The 16,502-nt window shown below is 36.6% G+C and overlaps 1 protein-coding gene and 1 long non-coding RNA gene across 2 annotated transcripts in view; one reads left to right on the plus strand and one right to left on the minus strand.

Annotated features, from left to right (window-relative positions):
* The window catches only part of LOC136848604 (uncharacterized), a 90,222-nt gene that overhangs the window by 42,019 nt on the left and 31,701 nt on the right, over positions 1-16,502 (minus strand). The window lies entirely within an intron of this gene.
* On the plus strand, positions 481-8,781 carry LOC136848600 (cytochrome P450 2L1-like). Its single transcript, XM_067120968.1, has 10 exons — positions 481-641; positions 944-1,043; positions 2,607-2,740; positions 3,150-3,368; positions 3,787-3,989; positions 4,756-4,873; positions 5,740-5,920; positions 6,899-7,016; positions 7,812-7,956; positions 8,364-8,781. Exons 1-10 carry the CDS (start codon positions 563-565, stop codon positions 8,543-8,545), a joined length of 1,479 nt encoding a protein of 492 aa, XP_066977069.1. The 5' UTR covers positions 481-562; the 3' UTR covers positions 8,546-8,781.

A 16,502-nucleotide genomic window follows, 5' to 3' on the forward strand; every position in this document is an offset into this window, starting at 1 on the left:
CAATTGCAAAATATACTTAGCATAGGGAAAGTGTCTCATATATACTGTAAAACATATATATATATATATATATATATATATATATATATATATATATATATATATATATATATATATATATATATATATATATATATATATATATATATATATATATATATATATATATATATGTTCTCCATGTTTTCAGAATATGTCACTAATAAAATACAGCACCTAACAGTTATGCCTTCTCCATCATCCCCACACTAAGATCAAATTATTTCTGCTTTATCAACAAGCAGTTTGTTTCCTTTCAAATTCAATGCCATTCATCATTAAACCAAGAAGCTCTAACTCTCTTACGCTCGTTTAGTACAAGAATGTAGCCCAATCCACTTCTTGGGACTTGTGGTGTTCATTTCAATTTTTTTAAATGCACCTTATCTGCAAGCACTCGATAACTTGATAACAATACTGAAAGCAGGGATATGACCATTCTTGCCAGCCAGTCACCCTTCTGGCCGATTTGTGTGTGTTTGTGTAGAGATATTTGGCCAAATTACGCTTTCTGCACAAAGCAATGCTTACGTGGGCTCTACTGGCCTTGTTTCTGGGTTTTTTATTTTGGGTATCTAGAAAACCTAGTGGTCTTCCTCCAGGTAAGAGCAATTTATTACGATTATTATTATTATTATTATTATTATTATTATTATTATTATTATTATTATTATTATTATTATTATTATTCATGACGGAGTACATTTGAAAAGGAGAGAACAGAACCACGAGAGCATTAGTGTGAGAGCCACAGAAGAATTGCAACTGCATACTTATCTACTTATTTAACTTCTAAATACAATTATTTTTACATTTATTTCTCTCCACCCGTGACTTTAGGATTCACGCCCTATCGGTCTTTGTAGTAGAAAAATAATATTTACTGGAGATTTTATTTTTTCAGGACGATGGGGGCTACCAGTGATTGGGTATATTCCTCTGTACACAACCAATATCGGCCAAATCATTAGTGACCTTAGAAAGGAATACGGTGATATATTCACGTAGGTATAAGAATAAATATACTGATTAATATGGCAGATCTTGGGTACTGTTGCCCAAAGGCAAGGAAAACAAAGTTTTGAAACTGGCATGGGGGTGCAAGCCTTACAACGCCATTTCTGCCGCAAATAAAGAGCCTTTCAGAGTCCACTCTATGTAGAGAAAACTCACTCTTTCTCTCCGTCTCCCTCTATAGACTAGTAAACAGGTAATTGTTTGTAAAGTGCTTCATATATATTCCCACGCAGTAACATATTACAGTAGTATACAAACTAAATTATTGTCTGGAGATGGTATGTAAGGGTGCATACATACTACAGTGCTTGTCGGAAACACCCGTCGACAAATTATCGCATACATATCACAAACAAGTTGAAAACAATTGGATAACGAATCTTTGGTAAATACTGGGTAATCGTATGGAGTGGAATGGGATATAGAGTTTAGGCCAAAGGTCAAACACTGAGACCTAAGAGGTTATTCAGCGCTGGAAAGGAAATTGAGAGCAGGTAGGTCTGAAAGGTGTAACAGGAGGAAAATTTCGCAGTTGTACTATGGATTAATTGTTAGGAGAGCGTGGATAGCAAAATGGAAGGAAGATAATATGAATGGAGGTAGAGTAACAAGAATAAAAGAGGTTGCAGCTAAAGGCCGAAGGGGCGCTGCCAAGAACTACGGGGGATATTCGTATGAAACATTGATTAAGGTGCGTGAACGCCACAGTAAAGAATGTTATAAATACATCCAAGTACTTATGGCACACATATCATAAACAGACTGAAAACCCCAACGACCGTAACCGGAATGAATCTTTGGCAAATGCTGGATAATCATGTGAAGCACTGGTCAGAGCTGACTTTAAGTCATTGAATTGTATTCATCTTGTTTGTGATGTATGTGCAGTAAGTTGCCAACGTGAGTTTATGATATGTTTTACTGCAGTGCACATGCCCCCTGAGAATTTTTACCATCCATTTAATTTTATGGAGATGCCGTGCAAAGAGAATACAAGTGTCTATACTGAAGGTGTACAAATGATATATTTTGATTTTCTTATAATGTACATAGAATTAATATATATGTATATATTTATATATATTATGTACCTTGTTAATATGAAGTCTTCTTGTGAGTGCTGTGATAAGTAGGTATTGTATGCGTTTTGTAATTCTTTAAATGTGGTGAAAGGATAATTGATAAATACTCTCATTTGGATTTATACACAATTAACACTTCAAATGCTTACCCAATCTAAACTCCTGGGCGATCACAAACACCCAGTGTAAAATAAAAATAACAAAAACATGTTATCTGAGATAAATGCTTTTTTTGGTATCCAAATTTCGTACCATTTTGGGACAACAGTAGAATGTACAATGACTGATTGATTTATGTCTACTAAACAGAATGCACAAAAAGTCGCAGTCCCACGCCCACGAAAAAGATGGAAAGCCAAGCAGGAATGCCAGTAAACCAAAGCTCCTAATCATCTATAATATTTAGCTTAAGAAAATTTATATAAAAAAATATATATTACTAAGACCAACACCTATACTTCACAACAGGTGGAAAGTTGGCGGCCAGGTGCTTGTTGGACTGTGCGACTACAAGCTGATCAAGAGCACATTCAGCAGGCCGGAATGTCAGGGCAGACCAAAATTTTTCACCTTTGAGGTCGCGCAGTTACACACAAACACTGGTTGGTGCATTGCACATGGCTGCTTTCTTTGATTCGTTAGAAAGAATTGTAAGAGTGTAGAACATCCGCTTTGTGATAAATCATAATAAAATGTAGTCCCCTTTCTCACCGAACTCTTACAATAACAGTATTTTCTTTCATAGGCTTCACATTTAAATTCTCTAGAGGTAATGAGTCTACTATATTGTAAGGATGTCATAGATACATGTCTGCAACCTATCACAAACACAAAAACTGGTTAAATACAAGTCAACGACTTGTTGGCATTCCTAGCCTGTGCCCCATATGACCATCCAGCACTAGTCATAAATCTATTCTCCATATCCGGTCACTGATTTGTCTTCAACCCGTTTGTGATATGTATGCATGTAGATACATAATTCATTCTAGTGATCTTCAAATACCACAGGGATAGTTAACGCAGTAGGCGACGTGTGGATGCAGGGCAGGAGGTTTGCCCTCAGGCACCTGAAGGACTTCGGCATGGGCAAGTCCTCGCTGGAAAGCGTCATCCAGTACGAGGCAGTCCACCTGGCCAAAAGCTTCGAGGCCACGTCGGGCAAACCCGTCGAGATATCCTGGAACGTCAACGTTGCGGCGTTGAATGTCCTTTGGAAGCTCGTAGCAAGTAAGAGTACCATGCTGATCATTGCAGAAAGTAAATAAACTAATAAATAAAGAAAATGAAGACACAAATGTATTCAAAATATCAGTTAGAATGAGAGAAAAAAAAGGACCTCTTTTCTTCTTTCTTTTAACTGGAAGCAGTACGGTATTGAATGAATGAAAACTTTCTTCGGCTTTACCGTATTACCTTACTTTATTCTGACAAACTTTTTTGTTATAATTGTCTCTTATATATTTGTCAATTTCTTGAAAATTACATAAGCTACAGTGACACAATAAATCTCTCTGTGGCTACATACAGCACACATAGCATATAGGATTTTTAAAAAATGTAATTCATAGTAAAAACAAAATTATGTTAAGACGTAGGTGCTAAACTAGTAATGACCAAGTGAACGTTTCGACGCATTTAATAACAGACAGGAGGTACGAAACGGACAACAAAGAGATCACGAGATTCAATGAGGCGGTGTCCTCCGACGTAGAGGTGACTCAGACCCGATGCCTGCCCCTGGACCTTTTCCCGGGGCTGCACAAAATCCTTCCGAAATTCATCCTGCACGGGTGGATGAAAGTTGACCTCCTCTACCAGAATATGGAGAAACTGAAGGAGTTCGCAATGGTCTGTGCTTTTTCGTGCGCATGTAGAGTTTTTATTTATGATTTTTAGTAAGGATATGTTCATCGTCAGACACTAGCGGATCCAGGCGGGGGGAGGGGCCACCTGGGCACGTCCCCCCCATGAAAAATAATGACAATATAATAATATTGAAGATTTAGATAAAAATAACATAAATGAGAAATATAAAAATGGGAATATATATATATATATATATATATATATATATATATATATATATATATATATATATATATATATATATATATATATATATATATATATATATATATATATATATATATATATATATATATATATATATATATATATATATATATATATATATATATATGTACACACACACATATATATACATGTATGTTCCATATAAAAATTGGTGCCCGCCCCATGAAATTTTTCTGGATCCGCTAGTGTTATATGACGAGAATCCCAAAAACGAATCAGGGAAATGACTCTGATCTGTCCCTCCTATGCATCATTAAACCATACTGAAATCAAGCTCTGTATTTTTGGCTTGGTTCAAGTGAAAAAAAAAAGGCAAACCTTGCTCATTCTTATCAAAAGGCTGTCTCAAAGCTTACCAGAGTGCTTATGGATGCTTTTATAGCTATCGGAAATACAGATTTCTGTTTGCTTGTTTGTGTACGTACGTGTGTATGAGTGTATGAGTACAATAAGCAAACCAACGGCCGAAGGGTAAAACTACATCCACACACTGACAGTTCCTACCTCATGTCCTCTCCAGGAAATCATCAAAGAACACGAGAAGAACTTTGATCCCGACAACCTTCAGGATTACATAGACGTGTACCTGAGCGAGACCAGAAAAGGAGACAACAAAGGCACCATTTTCCAGGAAGACTGTGAGAGACTCAGCTGATTTCCTTTTGGTTGTTCTGTATGTGAAGTGTTTTGAAGTGAATGCTGGGAAAGCCGTCACAATCCTACATTTACGACACAAGGAGTCAAAAAGCTCTTATAATTCTGTATATAATAAGATAAAAGAGATGAAAACAACTCAAAATATAAAATTAGCTGTAAATCTACTGAATAAAAGCACAGCATAAAAGAGACATATTATGGTAATAATTTCTTCAAGTTCAACTGAACATAAGACAATCACGATCACGAGCTCTGTCGGAGTTTCGTCTATTGGGAAAAGAACAGATTATTATTAGAATTAATTCGCAATGAAAAAATCCCTAGTTTTTAGCTGGAAATCAAATGTTCCCTTTGTCAAAAAAATCAATTCATGAATAATTCTCTCTGTAGAGAGAATTATTTACTCATACTAAATTCAACTCATTTTCAGAAACACTGAAAACTAAGCATTTTTGTCATCTTGAATAATAACTGTCCACTACTATTTAGAGATGAAACGTCGACAGATCATTTACGAAATTCAAATCTGGCAATCATCATTACTCTCCACTATTTATAGATTCAAATCTGGCAATAATCATTAACTCTCCACTATTTATAGATTCAGATCTGGCAACGATCATTCACCTTCACTATTAACAGATTCATTTCTGACAATAATCATTAACCTTCACTATTTACATATTCCAATCTGGCAATAATCATTAATCTTCACTATTTACAGATTCAAATCTGGCAGTAATCATTAACCTTCATTATTTACAGATTCAAATCTGGCAATAACCATTAACTTTCACTATTTACACATTCAAATCAGGCAATACTCATTAATCTCCACTATTTATAGATTCAAACCTAGCAGTAACTATCTGCGACCTGTTCGTGGCTGGGAGCCACACTACTTCCTCGACGATGCGCTGGATGGTGGCGCTTCTGGCGACGCATCCAGAGGTTCAGAAGAAGATGCAGAGTGAGATCGACAGCGTCGTTCCAAGAGATCGACCGCCATCTATCCAAGATAGAGAAAAGTAAGTTTAACGATCAAAATAAATAAATGATGAATATGTATAGATAAATGAATGCTGACAGAATAAATAAGGATAAGATGTGATTCTATGACACAAGATCATCCGTAATGCACTGAAAGCAGGAACAGCTAAGACCCGGGTGTTTAAAGGTATAATTTAATGTGGCCTGAAAGGTTTTAGGGTTCCTAATGCCAGCCACGCTTACTTTCTGTGTCTTTTTTACTTTAATACCCCAAAAAATTGTTTGACTGAATGTCACAAACTGATGTTACAAACAAGCATGGCAATGACACAGAGGGAGACATGGTCATAGTAGATCCTGGAACAATATTGTTGAAAAGCAGAGTAATTGTTGCGAAATGTCAGTGTTCATGGTCAGTATTTCGAGCAACAACAAAGTTAACGTTAATGCAACTGAACTGAAGTGGAAAGTGACATTCAAAGAATATTTACGGTTGAGTAAGAGAACACTACTTGACACTACTTGGACGCAGTGACCAAGGATGCAGCGAAAATTTGAAAAGTAAAGGAACTCTTAGTCGGTTTTAACTAAAATTTATTTTCAGAAAAATGAAATACACTGAGTAAAAATCACGCGAAGGCTGTTATACTTGAATGCCTGAGTAACCCGCTCCCTTTCAATGACTTTAAATTTTAGGATAAACATTCATTTCGAATTTCTTTTTATTTTATTTTTTAAGTCAGAGAAGAGGGGCTTCAGAGCATCTACATATATGAATAAGTACTGAGAAAATATTGCATAATATTTGGTTACAGAGAATCACTTCAAAATAAATATTATTTAACATGATGATCTGGCATGCACTTGAGTACTCCAGCACAGTACTTCACTTCAAGAATCTGGCCAGATCGTAATTTTGAATTAAAATGGAACAATGTCTTCGTCCGTTGTTTATTCTCAGACTGAGATCTAGGGATGATTTTTCTTACCCCCAAAATTACTTTCATCTATTCCAGGCTACCCTATACGGAAGCTGTATTGCTCGAAGTCATGAGATTTTCCTCCCTCGTCCCCTTGGGCATTATGCACGCCACTACAGAGGACGTTCAAATCGGCGAATATCACCTGCCAAAGGTTGGTTTCGAGCTCAAGAATTTTGCTGTGAGGTACGAGGGTTCTTGTGATGACATCAACTTTGTGTGCTCCATGAATTCAATTGGAATTGGAATGTCAAATTTAATCCAATGGCCAAGCCCTGGGACCTATGAGGTCTTTCAGCGCTGAAACAGAAACTGACAGTCAAAAGGGTTTAAAGGTGTAACAGAAGGAAAACTTCGCAGTTGCACTATGAAATAACTGTTAAAAGAGGGTAGAAAGTAAGATGGAAGAAAGATAATATGAACAGATGTAGAGTAAATGGAATGAAAGAGGCTGCAGCTAGCCGCCGAAGGGATGCTGCAAAGAACCTAAAGTAATGCCTACAGTGCACCGCGTGAGATGGATTCATTTGAGAAAATCTAGTCTTGCAACTGCATGTTTGCTTTGATCCAAGAATAATGGACTTTGATCGTACATGGGAGTCATATGACTGCAGATGGAGAGAATGTAGTTACTAACGTAATTACTGATTACGAAAACAGATTAAAACAACTGGATGTAATTCTTTACATTCTTAAAACGTGAATGTTACAAATAACTCTAAAGAGTAATAACTGTTTTTCCCCCCTCTCTCTCTCTGTCTCTCTCTTCTTCTTCTTTTTCTTTTTCTTCTTCTTCTCGTGAATTACGAAAACAGATTAAAGCAAATTGATGTAATTCCTTACATTTTTAAAGCATGAATGGTTCAAACAACTCTGAAGAATAGATAACTCAGTTTTTCCTCTCTCCCTCTTTTCTCTATTTATCGCCACATTTGGCACTCCCTTCCAGGGCACCGGGTTATTCGCGAGTGCCAGGACTTGCCACAGGGACCCGAAGTATTTTGAGAGACCCGACGAATTCTACCCGGAGCACTTCCTGGACGAAGGGGGAAAAGTCATCACCAGAAAGGAGGGGTTTCTTCCATTTTCCCTTGGTCAGTATCTCGTGAGCTGAGTTTCTAAGATGATTGGCAATGGAATCACTTCGTGGGTACCTTAGAGTTTATATCTGAAGGTCCTGATCGAGGCATTCCTTGACTAGGCTTACAGTTCCTCTCATCTTTCTATCACAAATAATAGCTTCACGTCCAGTATTCATATAAATGACGGAAAAGACTTGAAATTTATAAATGTTACATAAATTACTAGCATGTAAGCAAATGATTGAATGGACCTAGAAATTATAAAATGATTACTCATCCGCTTGAAATCAGCTTTCTTTACTTAATGATGGTATATGGAATTGAGTTCCAAAGTGTACCGTTTCCACAGAAGAACCTAATCCTTGAATCTCTTGTTTACAAAAGACTAAAGATCTTTCATGCTAAAACGCTTCCTGCAGGTCGGCGTCAGTGCCTGGGTGAGATCCTGGCCAGGATGGAATTGTTCCTGTTCGCTTCATGTCTGGTCCAGAAGTTCAGCGCTGCGCCTCCCGAAGGGCGAACCATTTCGCCCATCTCTGATCCTACGAAACCCTTCCTAAGCTTCATTGAGCCTTACGAAGTGGTTCTGACACTTAGGTAGTAGAAGCTTCACCTCCTACTACTTGCAAATGTATTCGAATTCACACTTTAATGTCTCTTCTGCTCGGAAATAAATTCATTCCTTTCGAAAATTAACTGATTGTTTGCAAGGTTACAGCGAATCTACAAAACGATATGGTGGTAAGGTACCATGACATATAGTGTTCATTGTCTCAGTTACATAATTTGCATATAAAACAACAGAAAATATATAAGCCACTGGAAAAACGGGCTTCACAGATGTGTTTTAATATCCTAATTTTAGCCTTTTCTTTATATGCATTGTTTGTTTTAGTATCCCAATTTTAGCCTTTAGTTTATATACATTGTTTGTTTTAATATCCCAATTTTAGCCTTTAGTTTATTTACATTGTTTGAAGTGCCTGAAAATAGCAGCGTATTACTCCTACATGGCAAGGAAAAATAAGCTGATCAATTCAACGCACAGGAAAAGAGAATTGCAATGACAAAAATACATTGCACGGTACGCATTAGACTGTGGCACTCGGGTCTCATTGTGACCAGTTGCTGTTCATACCAGATTCTCAACGCAGGGGCGTTAATTATACTTTCAACCTCCCTTTTTATCCGGACATGATTGGAATGCCGCCCTCTCTCTCTCTCTCTCTCTCTCTCTCTCTCTCTCTCTCTCTCTCGTAAGGAATAGGAACCAGCGTCCTCAGATATCGAAGGTCAGAATGCTATCAACCAAGCCATTTGAGGTCAAAGTGCAAGACAACATATGCTGCTCGAATGCCCTCATTACATGCAGCTTGAATTCTTTCCTAAACACTGACAACCAAAACTGCAGTTTGCCAATTTAAATCATTAACCTGTCACTGTAGGCCATTAGAATTACAAGTAGTTATTGAGTAAAAAAAAAAAAAAAAATTGTCAGAGCATGTTCCTTGTCTTTCCCTTGAATTGAATTGAATTGAATTGAACAGAATATAGAATTTAGGCCAAAGGCCAAGCACTGGGACCAGTGAGGTCATTCAGCGCTGCCACGGAAATAGACAGTAAAAGGTATGAAAGGTGTCACAGGAGGAAAACCTCGCAGTTACACTTTGAATCAATTGTTGGAAGAGGGTGGAAAGGAAGGTGGAAGAAAGAGAATATGAAAGGAAGTACAGTAAAAGGAACAAAAGGGGTTGTAGCTAGGGGCCTAAGGAAGGCACGCTGCAAAGAACCTTAAGTAATGCCTACAGCCGCCGCATGAGGTGCACTGACGGCACCAACCCCCTACGGGATCTTGCCCTTTAATGAAAGACGGATATCTTACGAAGGACAACCGTAGGATACCGTTATTGAGGATCGCTTACAATAAGGGCACTGCTTAAGCTGCAACCCCCTTCCTAAACAACCCCCACCAACCCATAACTAGCCTCTTCGACAACATCTTCCTCAACCCCCTCCACCAACCCCTCAACAGTATACAACTTCCGCTGTGAGGATTTCATCGTGAATAAAATTCGTCAGCAAAGAGATCTGTCTTAAATATCTGAAATTTTTCATCCGGTCTGCCATTCCAAGTATTTTCTAAACAAAAATGAAAATTATGAAAAAATTTAATAACCATAATAAAGAAACATACCGGTACACACACACACACACACACACATATATATATATGTGTGTGTGTGTGTGTGTGTGTGTGTGTGTGTGTGTGTGTGTTTTTGAGTGAGTGCATAATTTGCGTGGTCGTCTACGGTTCCATTTTGCAGTACGCACAGGATTTGAGAGAGAGAGAGAGAGAGAGAGAGAGAGAGAGAGAGAGAGAGAGAGAGAGAGAGAGAAAACTAAGCGACTGTCGAATAGAATGAAGAATCAGTTATTATTCTACTGCTTTCGGTTAAACTGTACATAAATGAAATAAGCCCATGAACACACTTTAAGGATGAAACCGAAAAAATTACGAACTATTTAGTTACGCGAACTGCCCGTAACTACCCATCCATCGAAATGTCAGGTAATGAAATTACAAAATATGTTTAGCAACGGGCATGAGAGAAAATTTTGGAAATAGCCTCAAATTTTACGACAAAAACTGCGCTTTTCTTTATATTTGTGCTTTGTATGTCTGTCTGTCTGTCTCTCTCAATGCAAATCCGTGTGTGTATATGTATGTATGTATGTAAAAATGTATATATGCCTATGAATAAATATCTTTAGGTTGATTTACACACACACACACACACACACACACACATATATATATATATATATATATATATATATATATATATATATATATATATATATATATATATATATATATATATATATATATTGTATATGTGTGTGTGTGAATCAATCTAAAGATATCATGTACCCATAGGCATCTATACATTTATACATACAAGAGGAACGATACCTATCCGGATCTCTGCAAGTACCCTTCGATGAGGTCGCCATTCTAGCACCCGACCCCCTGGGTTTTCAAGGGCCTTAAGTGTCGAAAGAGTATGACATAGCCTGACGGTGACCCATCCAAGCAATGGCCAGGCATAACGTTGCTTAACCATTTGTGATAGAGCGACTTGGTCAAAGACAGAATATATGTCATCGTTGCCAACACCGGAATGTACATTTTCAGGTATCCTGGTATTATCGAGCGCAAAAATAAAACATAAATAAAAAAAAAAATGCGGCTTTCAAAGTTACCTTCAGCTGTTTACGTTCTGTCATATATGAGGGAACGGCAAATACGTCCTCCAGTATTTTCTCCCCAAAACCACACAAGCTGACAAGAGCTTCCAAGCCCTTGAATCTTTTGGGAAGAGTCGAATCCGCAGCATAAGATGGAAGAGGTAGTAGAATCCTCTTCAGCTATTGTTATCTTGTCTCCAGAACATCGTCACTTTGAGGTTTCGAATTGTGATTCAGCGGCTCTGAGGAGAGAAAACTTACTGAAGCGGATCTTCAGAAGATGCTACGTCACATGGTGTAAACATGACTCTAGGAGGGTATGGCACTGAGGGAAGTACCAGTCTGACTCCGAAACTCAATGTTTTCTAAAGGTGACTTTTTCTTTTTATTTCTTTTACTTCTCTGGGTATTATATATATATATATATATATATATATATATATATATATATATATATATATATATATATATATATATAAATATTTATATATATATCTATATATATATATATGTATATATATATATATATATATATATATATATATATATATATATATATATTTATATATATATATGTATATATACATACATACATACATATAATTATATATACATATATATATATATATAATATATATATATATATATATATATATATATATATATATATATATATATATATATATATATATATATCAATGTCACTATAAGTCAAACCACGAAATCTGTCTTAAAGTACCAGAAATCTTCGTTAACAGAAGTCTACATTTAAATCTCTTTAACACTTGATAGTTAATTTTCGTATCACTCCACACTTCTCTACAGGGCCTCTGAAATTCAAGCAGCTGTGCCGAAAAAATTAAACTGAGAGAGAGAGAGAGAGAGAGAGAGAGAGAGAGAGAGAGAGAGAGAGAGAGAGAGAGAGAGAGAGAGTTATTTTACTGCCTTCCAAAGATTCGGTAGTTTGCTTCTGGTTTGTGCGAGTGAATGGTATACATATTAGATTTTAAGAATGAAAATGCGCATAATATCAGCTTCTAGTCACAACATTTTTAAGAGAAAATTTACTTGAACTATGAACGAATATTTGATTCCAGTTTAAATTATATTTTATATGTTATTTCCAGTGATTTCATTCTGTATATGAGCTCTGTGGAGAGTTTATCATTCTGATAATCGTTTCACATTGCATCTCTCACATTACTGGCAACTTCATTTTCATCCTGATCTAAGTCAGGGTTTTGCTCTGAATACCAGGATCTGATTTTCAAAAATAATAATAATGATAATAGTAATATAATAGATAATTCTGTGACGGGTCAAACAACAATGGTTTGGATTTTGTTGGTGATCTACGTCTGAATCTCAATAAATCTGAAGAGAAATATATGGCAAAATATGTTTTTTTTCTTTTAGTTGGTTTGGACCGAATAAAACCAGTCACGTGACTGACCGACCAGGATATTTCACTCCTAACTCCGCCAGTGATATCAGCAAGAGACTCTCCATTGCAAAGTAACGATACCTTAAGCGGCTTACAGCTCTGGGAGTTCTCCGCGAAGCAAAACCGCCCAGAAATAAGACTATAATCAGCTTACATCAGTTGCAGTGTCCTTCGAAGCCTCTTAAAACTCGTCATGAGCATAAAATCATAGGTGCGTTCACCTTGCGATTATTCCGGGGCGCGTTCTCGCGTCGCTTTTGTCTGGTCGATTTGCGCTCGTTGGTGAACGTGTGAACGTTCAGGAATCGTTATCCTAAAAATTTTAGCAGTTATTTTTATCATTATTCATACTATGCACATATTGTTACTGAGCAAAACGAAGAATCTCGTAACTTAATAAGTTAGGTTTCATAAATAACAAAAATAATAAAAGCAGAGAATAGAATATATAGAACTGAGGCCAAAGGCCAAGCGCTGCGACCAATAAGGTCATTCAGTGCTGAAACGGAAACTGACGGTAAAAAGGTTTGAAAGGTGGAACAGGAGGAAAACCTCGCAGTTGCACTGTGAATCAATTGTTAAGAGAGGGTGGAAGTAAGATGGAAGAAAGGAAATGCGAACGGAGGTGGAGTAAAATGAATGAAAGGGGTTGCAACTAAGGGCCGAAGGGACGCTGCAAAGAACCTCAAGTAATGCCTACAGTGCACCGCATGAGGTACATCGACGGCACTATCTTCCTACGGCGTAAAAGCAGCGAAGAGACATACAATCAAGTGGAGAAGAACGCAGCAGATGGAAATACTGAAATTGTCCCAACAAATAAATACGCATTGGAAAAAATAATTCAAAAACGTTAGACCAAAAGACCATTGCACTTTTCAACTAACCTTGCACCCCTTTCTCTTCCTTCAGGCTTCAACAGGAAAGCTGGCTCTGATCTATATTCTCAGAATTCAGAAATTCAGGATTTTCAGAATTTAGAACGTCAGGATTTTCAGAATTCAGAACTAGGAGAACAAGGAAGAATGTGGATGCTTACGTTGCTAAAACAAGTAGCAAGCACTAACTCTGGAGAGACGTACTTGGAAAATGTTTGAGAGACTGTAGATGATACAAAAATATTTGTATTACGTACGGCTTATTTTAAAGAATGTACTGGCACAAATAAGCTTAAACTTTATGTTAGAATAGTTAAGGGCTCAAGATTAGCTCCAATCGTCTGGTTTTCCTCCGAATGTACTAAAATATTGGTAGGTTGCATCCTGTTACGAAAATAATTACTCTTATACATTTTACAGCAGACTGGAATTCGTAAGACACTATACTAATTCTTGTAATCAGTGGCTCTTGCCAGTACCATAATGGCTGCATGTGAAGACTACAGAAATTTCCTGACGCTCTGAAATCTGAAAATCCTGACGTTCTGAACTCTGAAAATCCTGACGTTCTGAATTCTGATAATCCTGACTTTCTAAATTCTGAATCTCCTGACGTTCTGAATTCTGATAATTCTCACTTTCTGAATTCTGAAAATCCTGACATTCTGAATTCTGATAATCCTGACTTTCTGAATTCTGAAAATCTTGACTTTCTGATTTCTAAAAATCCTCATGTTCTGAATTCTGAAAATCTTGATGTTCTGAATTCTGAAAATCCCGATGCTCTGAATTCTGATAATCCTGTCGTTCTAAATTCTGATAATCCTGACGTTCTGAATTCTGAAAATCCTGACGTTCTGAAAATCCTGAAGTTCTGAATTCTGAAAATCCTGACGTTCTAAATTCTGAAAATCCTGATGTTCTGAATTCTGATAATCCTGACGTTCTGAATTCTGATAATTCTGACTTTCTGAATTCTGATAATCCTGACGTTCTAAATTCTAAAAATCCTGATGTTCTAAAATCTGAAAATCCTGACGTTCTGAATTCTAAAAATCCTGATGTTCTGAATTCTGAAAATCCTGATGTTCTAAATTCTGAAAATCCCGACGCTCTGAATTCTGATAATCCTGTCGTTCTAAATTCTGATAATCCTGACGTTCTGAATTCTGAAAATCCTGACGTTCTGAATTCTGAACATCATGAAGTTCTGAATTCTGGAAATCCTGACGTTCTAAATTCTGAAAATCCTGATGTTCTGAATTCTGATAATCCTGACGTTCTGAATTCTGATAATCCTGAATTTCTGAATTCTGATAATCCTGACGTTCTAAAAATCCTGATGTTCTAAAATCTGAAAATCCTAATGTTCTGAATTCTGAAAATCCTGAATTTCTGAATTCTGATAATCCTGACTTTCTGAATTCTGAAAATCCTGACGTTCTAAAATCTAAAAATCCTGATGTTCTGAATTCTGAAAATCCCGATGTTCTGAATTTTGATAACTCTGATGTTCTGAATTCTGAAAATCCTGACGTTCTGAATTCTGAAAATCATGACATTCTGAATTCTGAAAATCCTGACATTCTGAATTCCGAAAATCCTGACGTTCTGAATTCTGAAAATCCTGACGTTCTGAATTCCGAAAATCCTGACATTCTAAATTCTAAAAATCCTGATGTTCTAAAATCTGAAAATCCTGATGTTCTGAATCTGATATTCCTGAATTTCTGAATTCTGATAATCCTGACTTTCTGAATACTGAAAATCCTGACGTTCTAAACTCTAAAAATCCTGATGTTCTGAATTCTGAAAATCCTGACGTTCTGAGTTCTGAAAATCCTGACTTTCTGAATTCTGATAATCCTGAATTTCTGAATTCTGAAATCCTGACGTTCTGAATTCTGAAAATCCTGTCGTTCTGAATTCCGAAAATCCTTTTGAATGTAATCTGATTTAGGATAATAGAGTCAGTTGTCGTTTTTAATGTTATCTCAGTGCAAGAACTCGTAAAATACCATTCCCAGTCTTGTATATATACTATGTCGTATTTTCCTTGATATACACAAGAGATGTTGCAGTTTTTAGTTTTCTGTAAAAGAAAACTATTGTGCATGCTTTGTCTGTCCGTCAGCACTTTATTCTGTCCACTCTCAGATCTTATATGTTGGTCACCCACCCTCCAGTCATCAAACATACCAAATTGCAGCCCTCTAGCTTCAGTAGTTTTTATTTTATTCAAGGTTAAAGTTAGCTAAAATCGTGCTTCTGGCAGCGATATAGGACAGGCCACAACCGGGCCGTGGTTAGTTTCATGGGCCGCGGCTCATACAGCACTATACCGAGACCACCGAAAGATAGATCTATTTTCGGTGGCCTTCATTATAAGATGTACGGAAAATTCGATTGCGCCGAAGAAACTTCGGTGAATTTTTTACTAGTTTCTGTAGCTTGATGATTCATGCTGAGAAATGGAGCAATCTTTATCTTAAGAGGGATATCACTATGATTTTGTTTTATGTCTGATGATTAAATAAACAAAAGACACACTGAACTCTGGGATCGGCCTCACCTTTGTGTCACTGAGATAAAATGATAAACTCAGTCTGAATGAGCTTCCTATCTTTGACCTTGAATGATTATAACTTTTATGTGATTTCAGAATTTGTTGATAGAGTACATCAAAAGCTTTTGAAGAAAATACAGGAAAATTTACTTTTACCGTAACCCGACCTACTTTCACTTCCAGATTGCTTAAAACAAAATCCTTTACTTTATAATCATGACTAATTCCAGGTAATCCCTACCTGGAAATGACGAGGATAGAAATCAGTTATTCATGACCCAACAAATAAAACACACTGCATTGAATTAGCCTACAAAAGAGATTAACTGAATAGCCGGTACTCGTCCACCTTTGGGACATGTGTCACGTTTGTTCCAGATAATTTCCTGATTTTTCCAACGCCTTAGGCAATCATGCAATA

The sequence above is a fragment of the Macrobrachium rosenbergii genome, chromosome 19 (assembly GCF_040412425.1).
Source record: "Macrobrachium rosenbergii isolate ZJJX-2024 chromosome 19, ASM4041242v1, whole genome shotgun sequence".
Lineage (NCBI taxonomy): Eukaryota > Metazoa > Arthropoda > Malacostraca > Decapoda > Palaemonidae > Macrobrachium > Macrobrachium rosenbergii.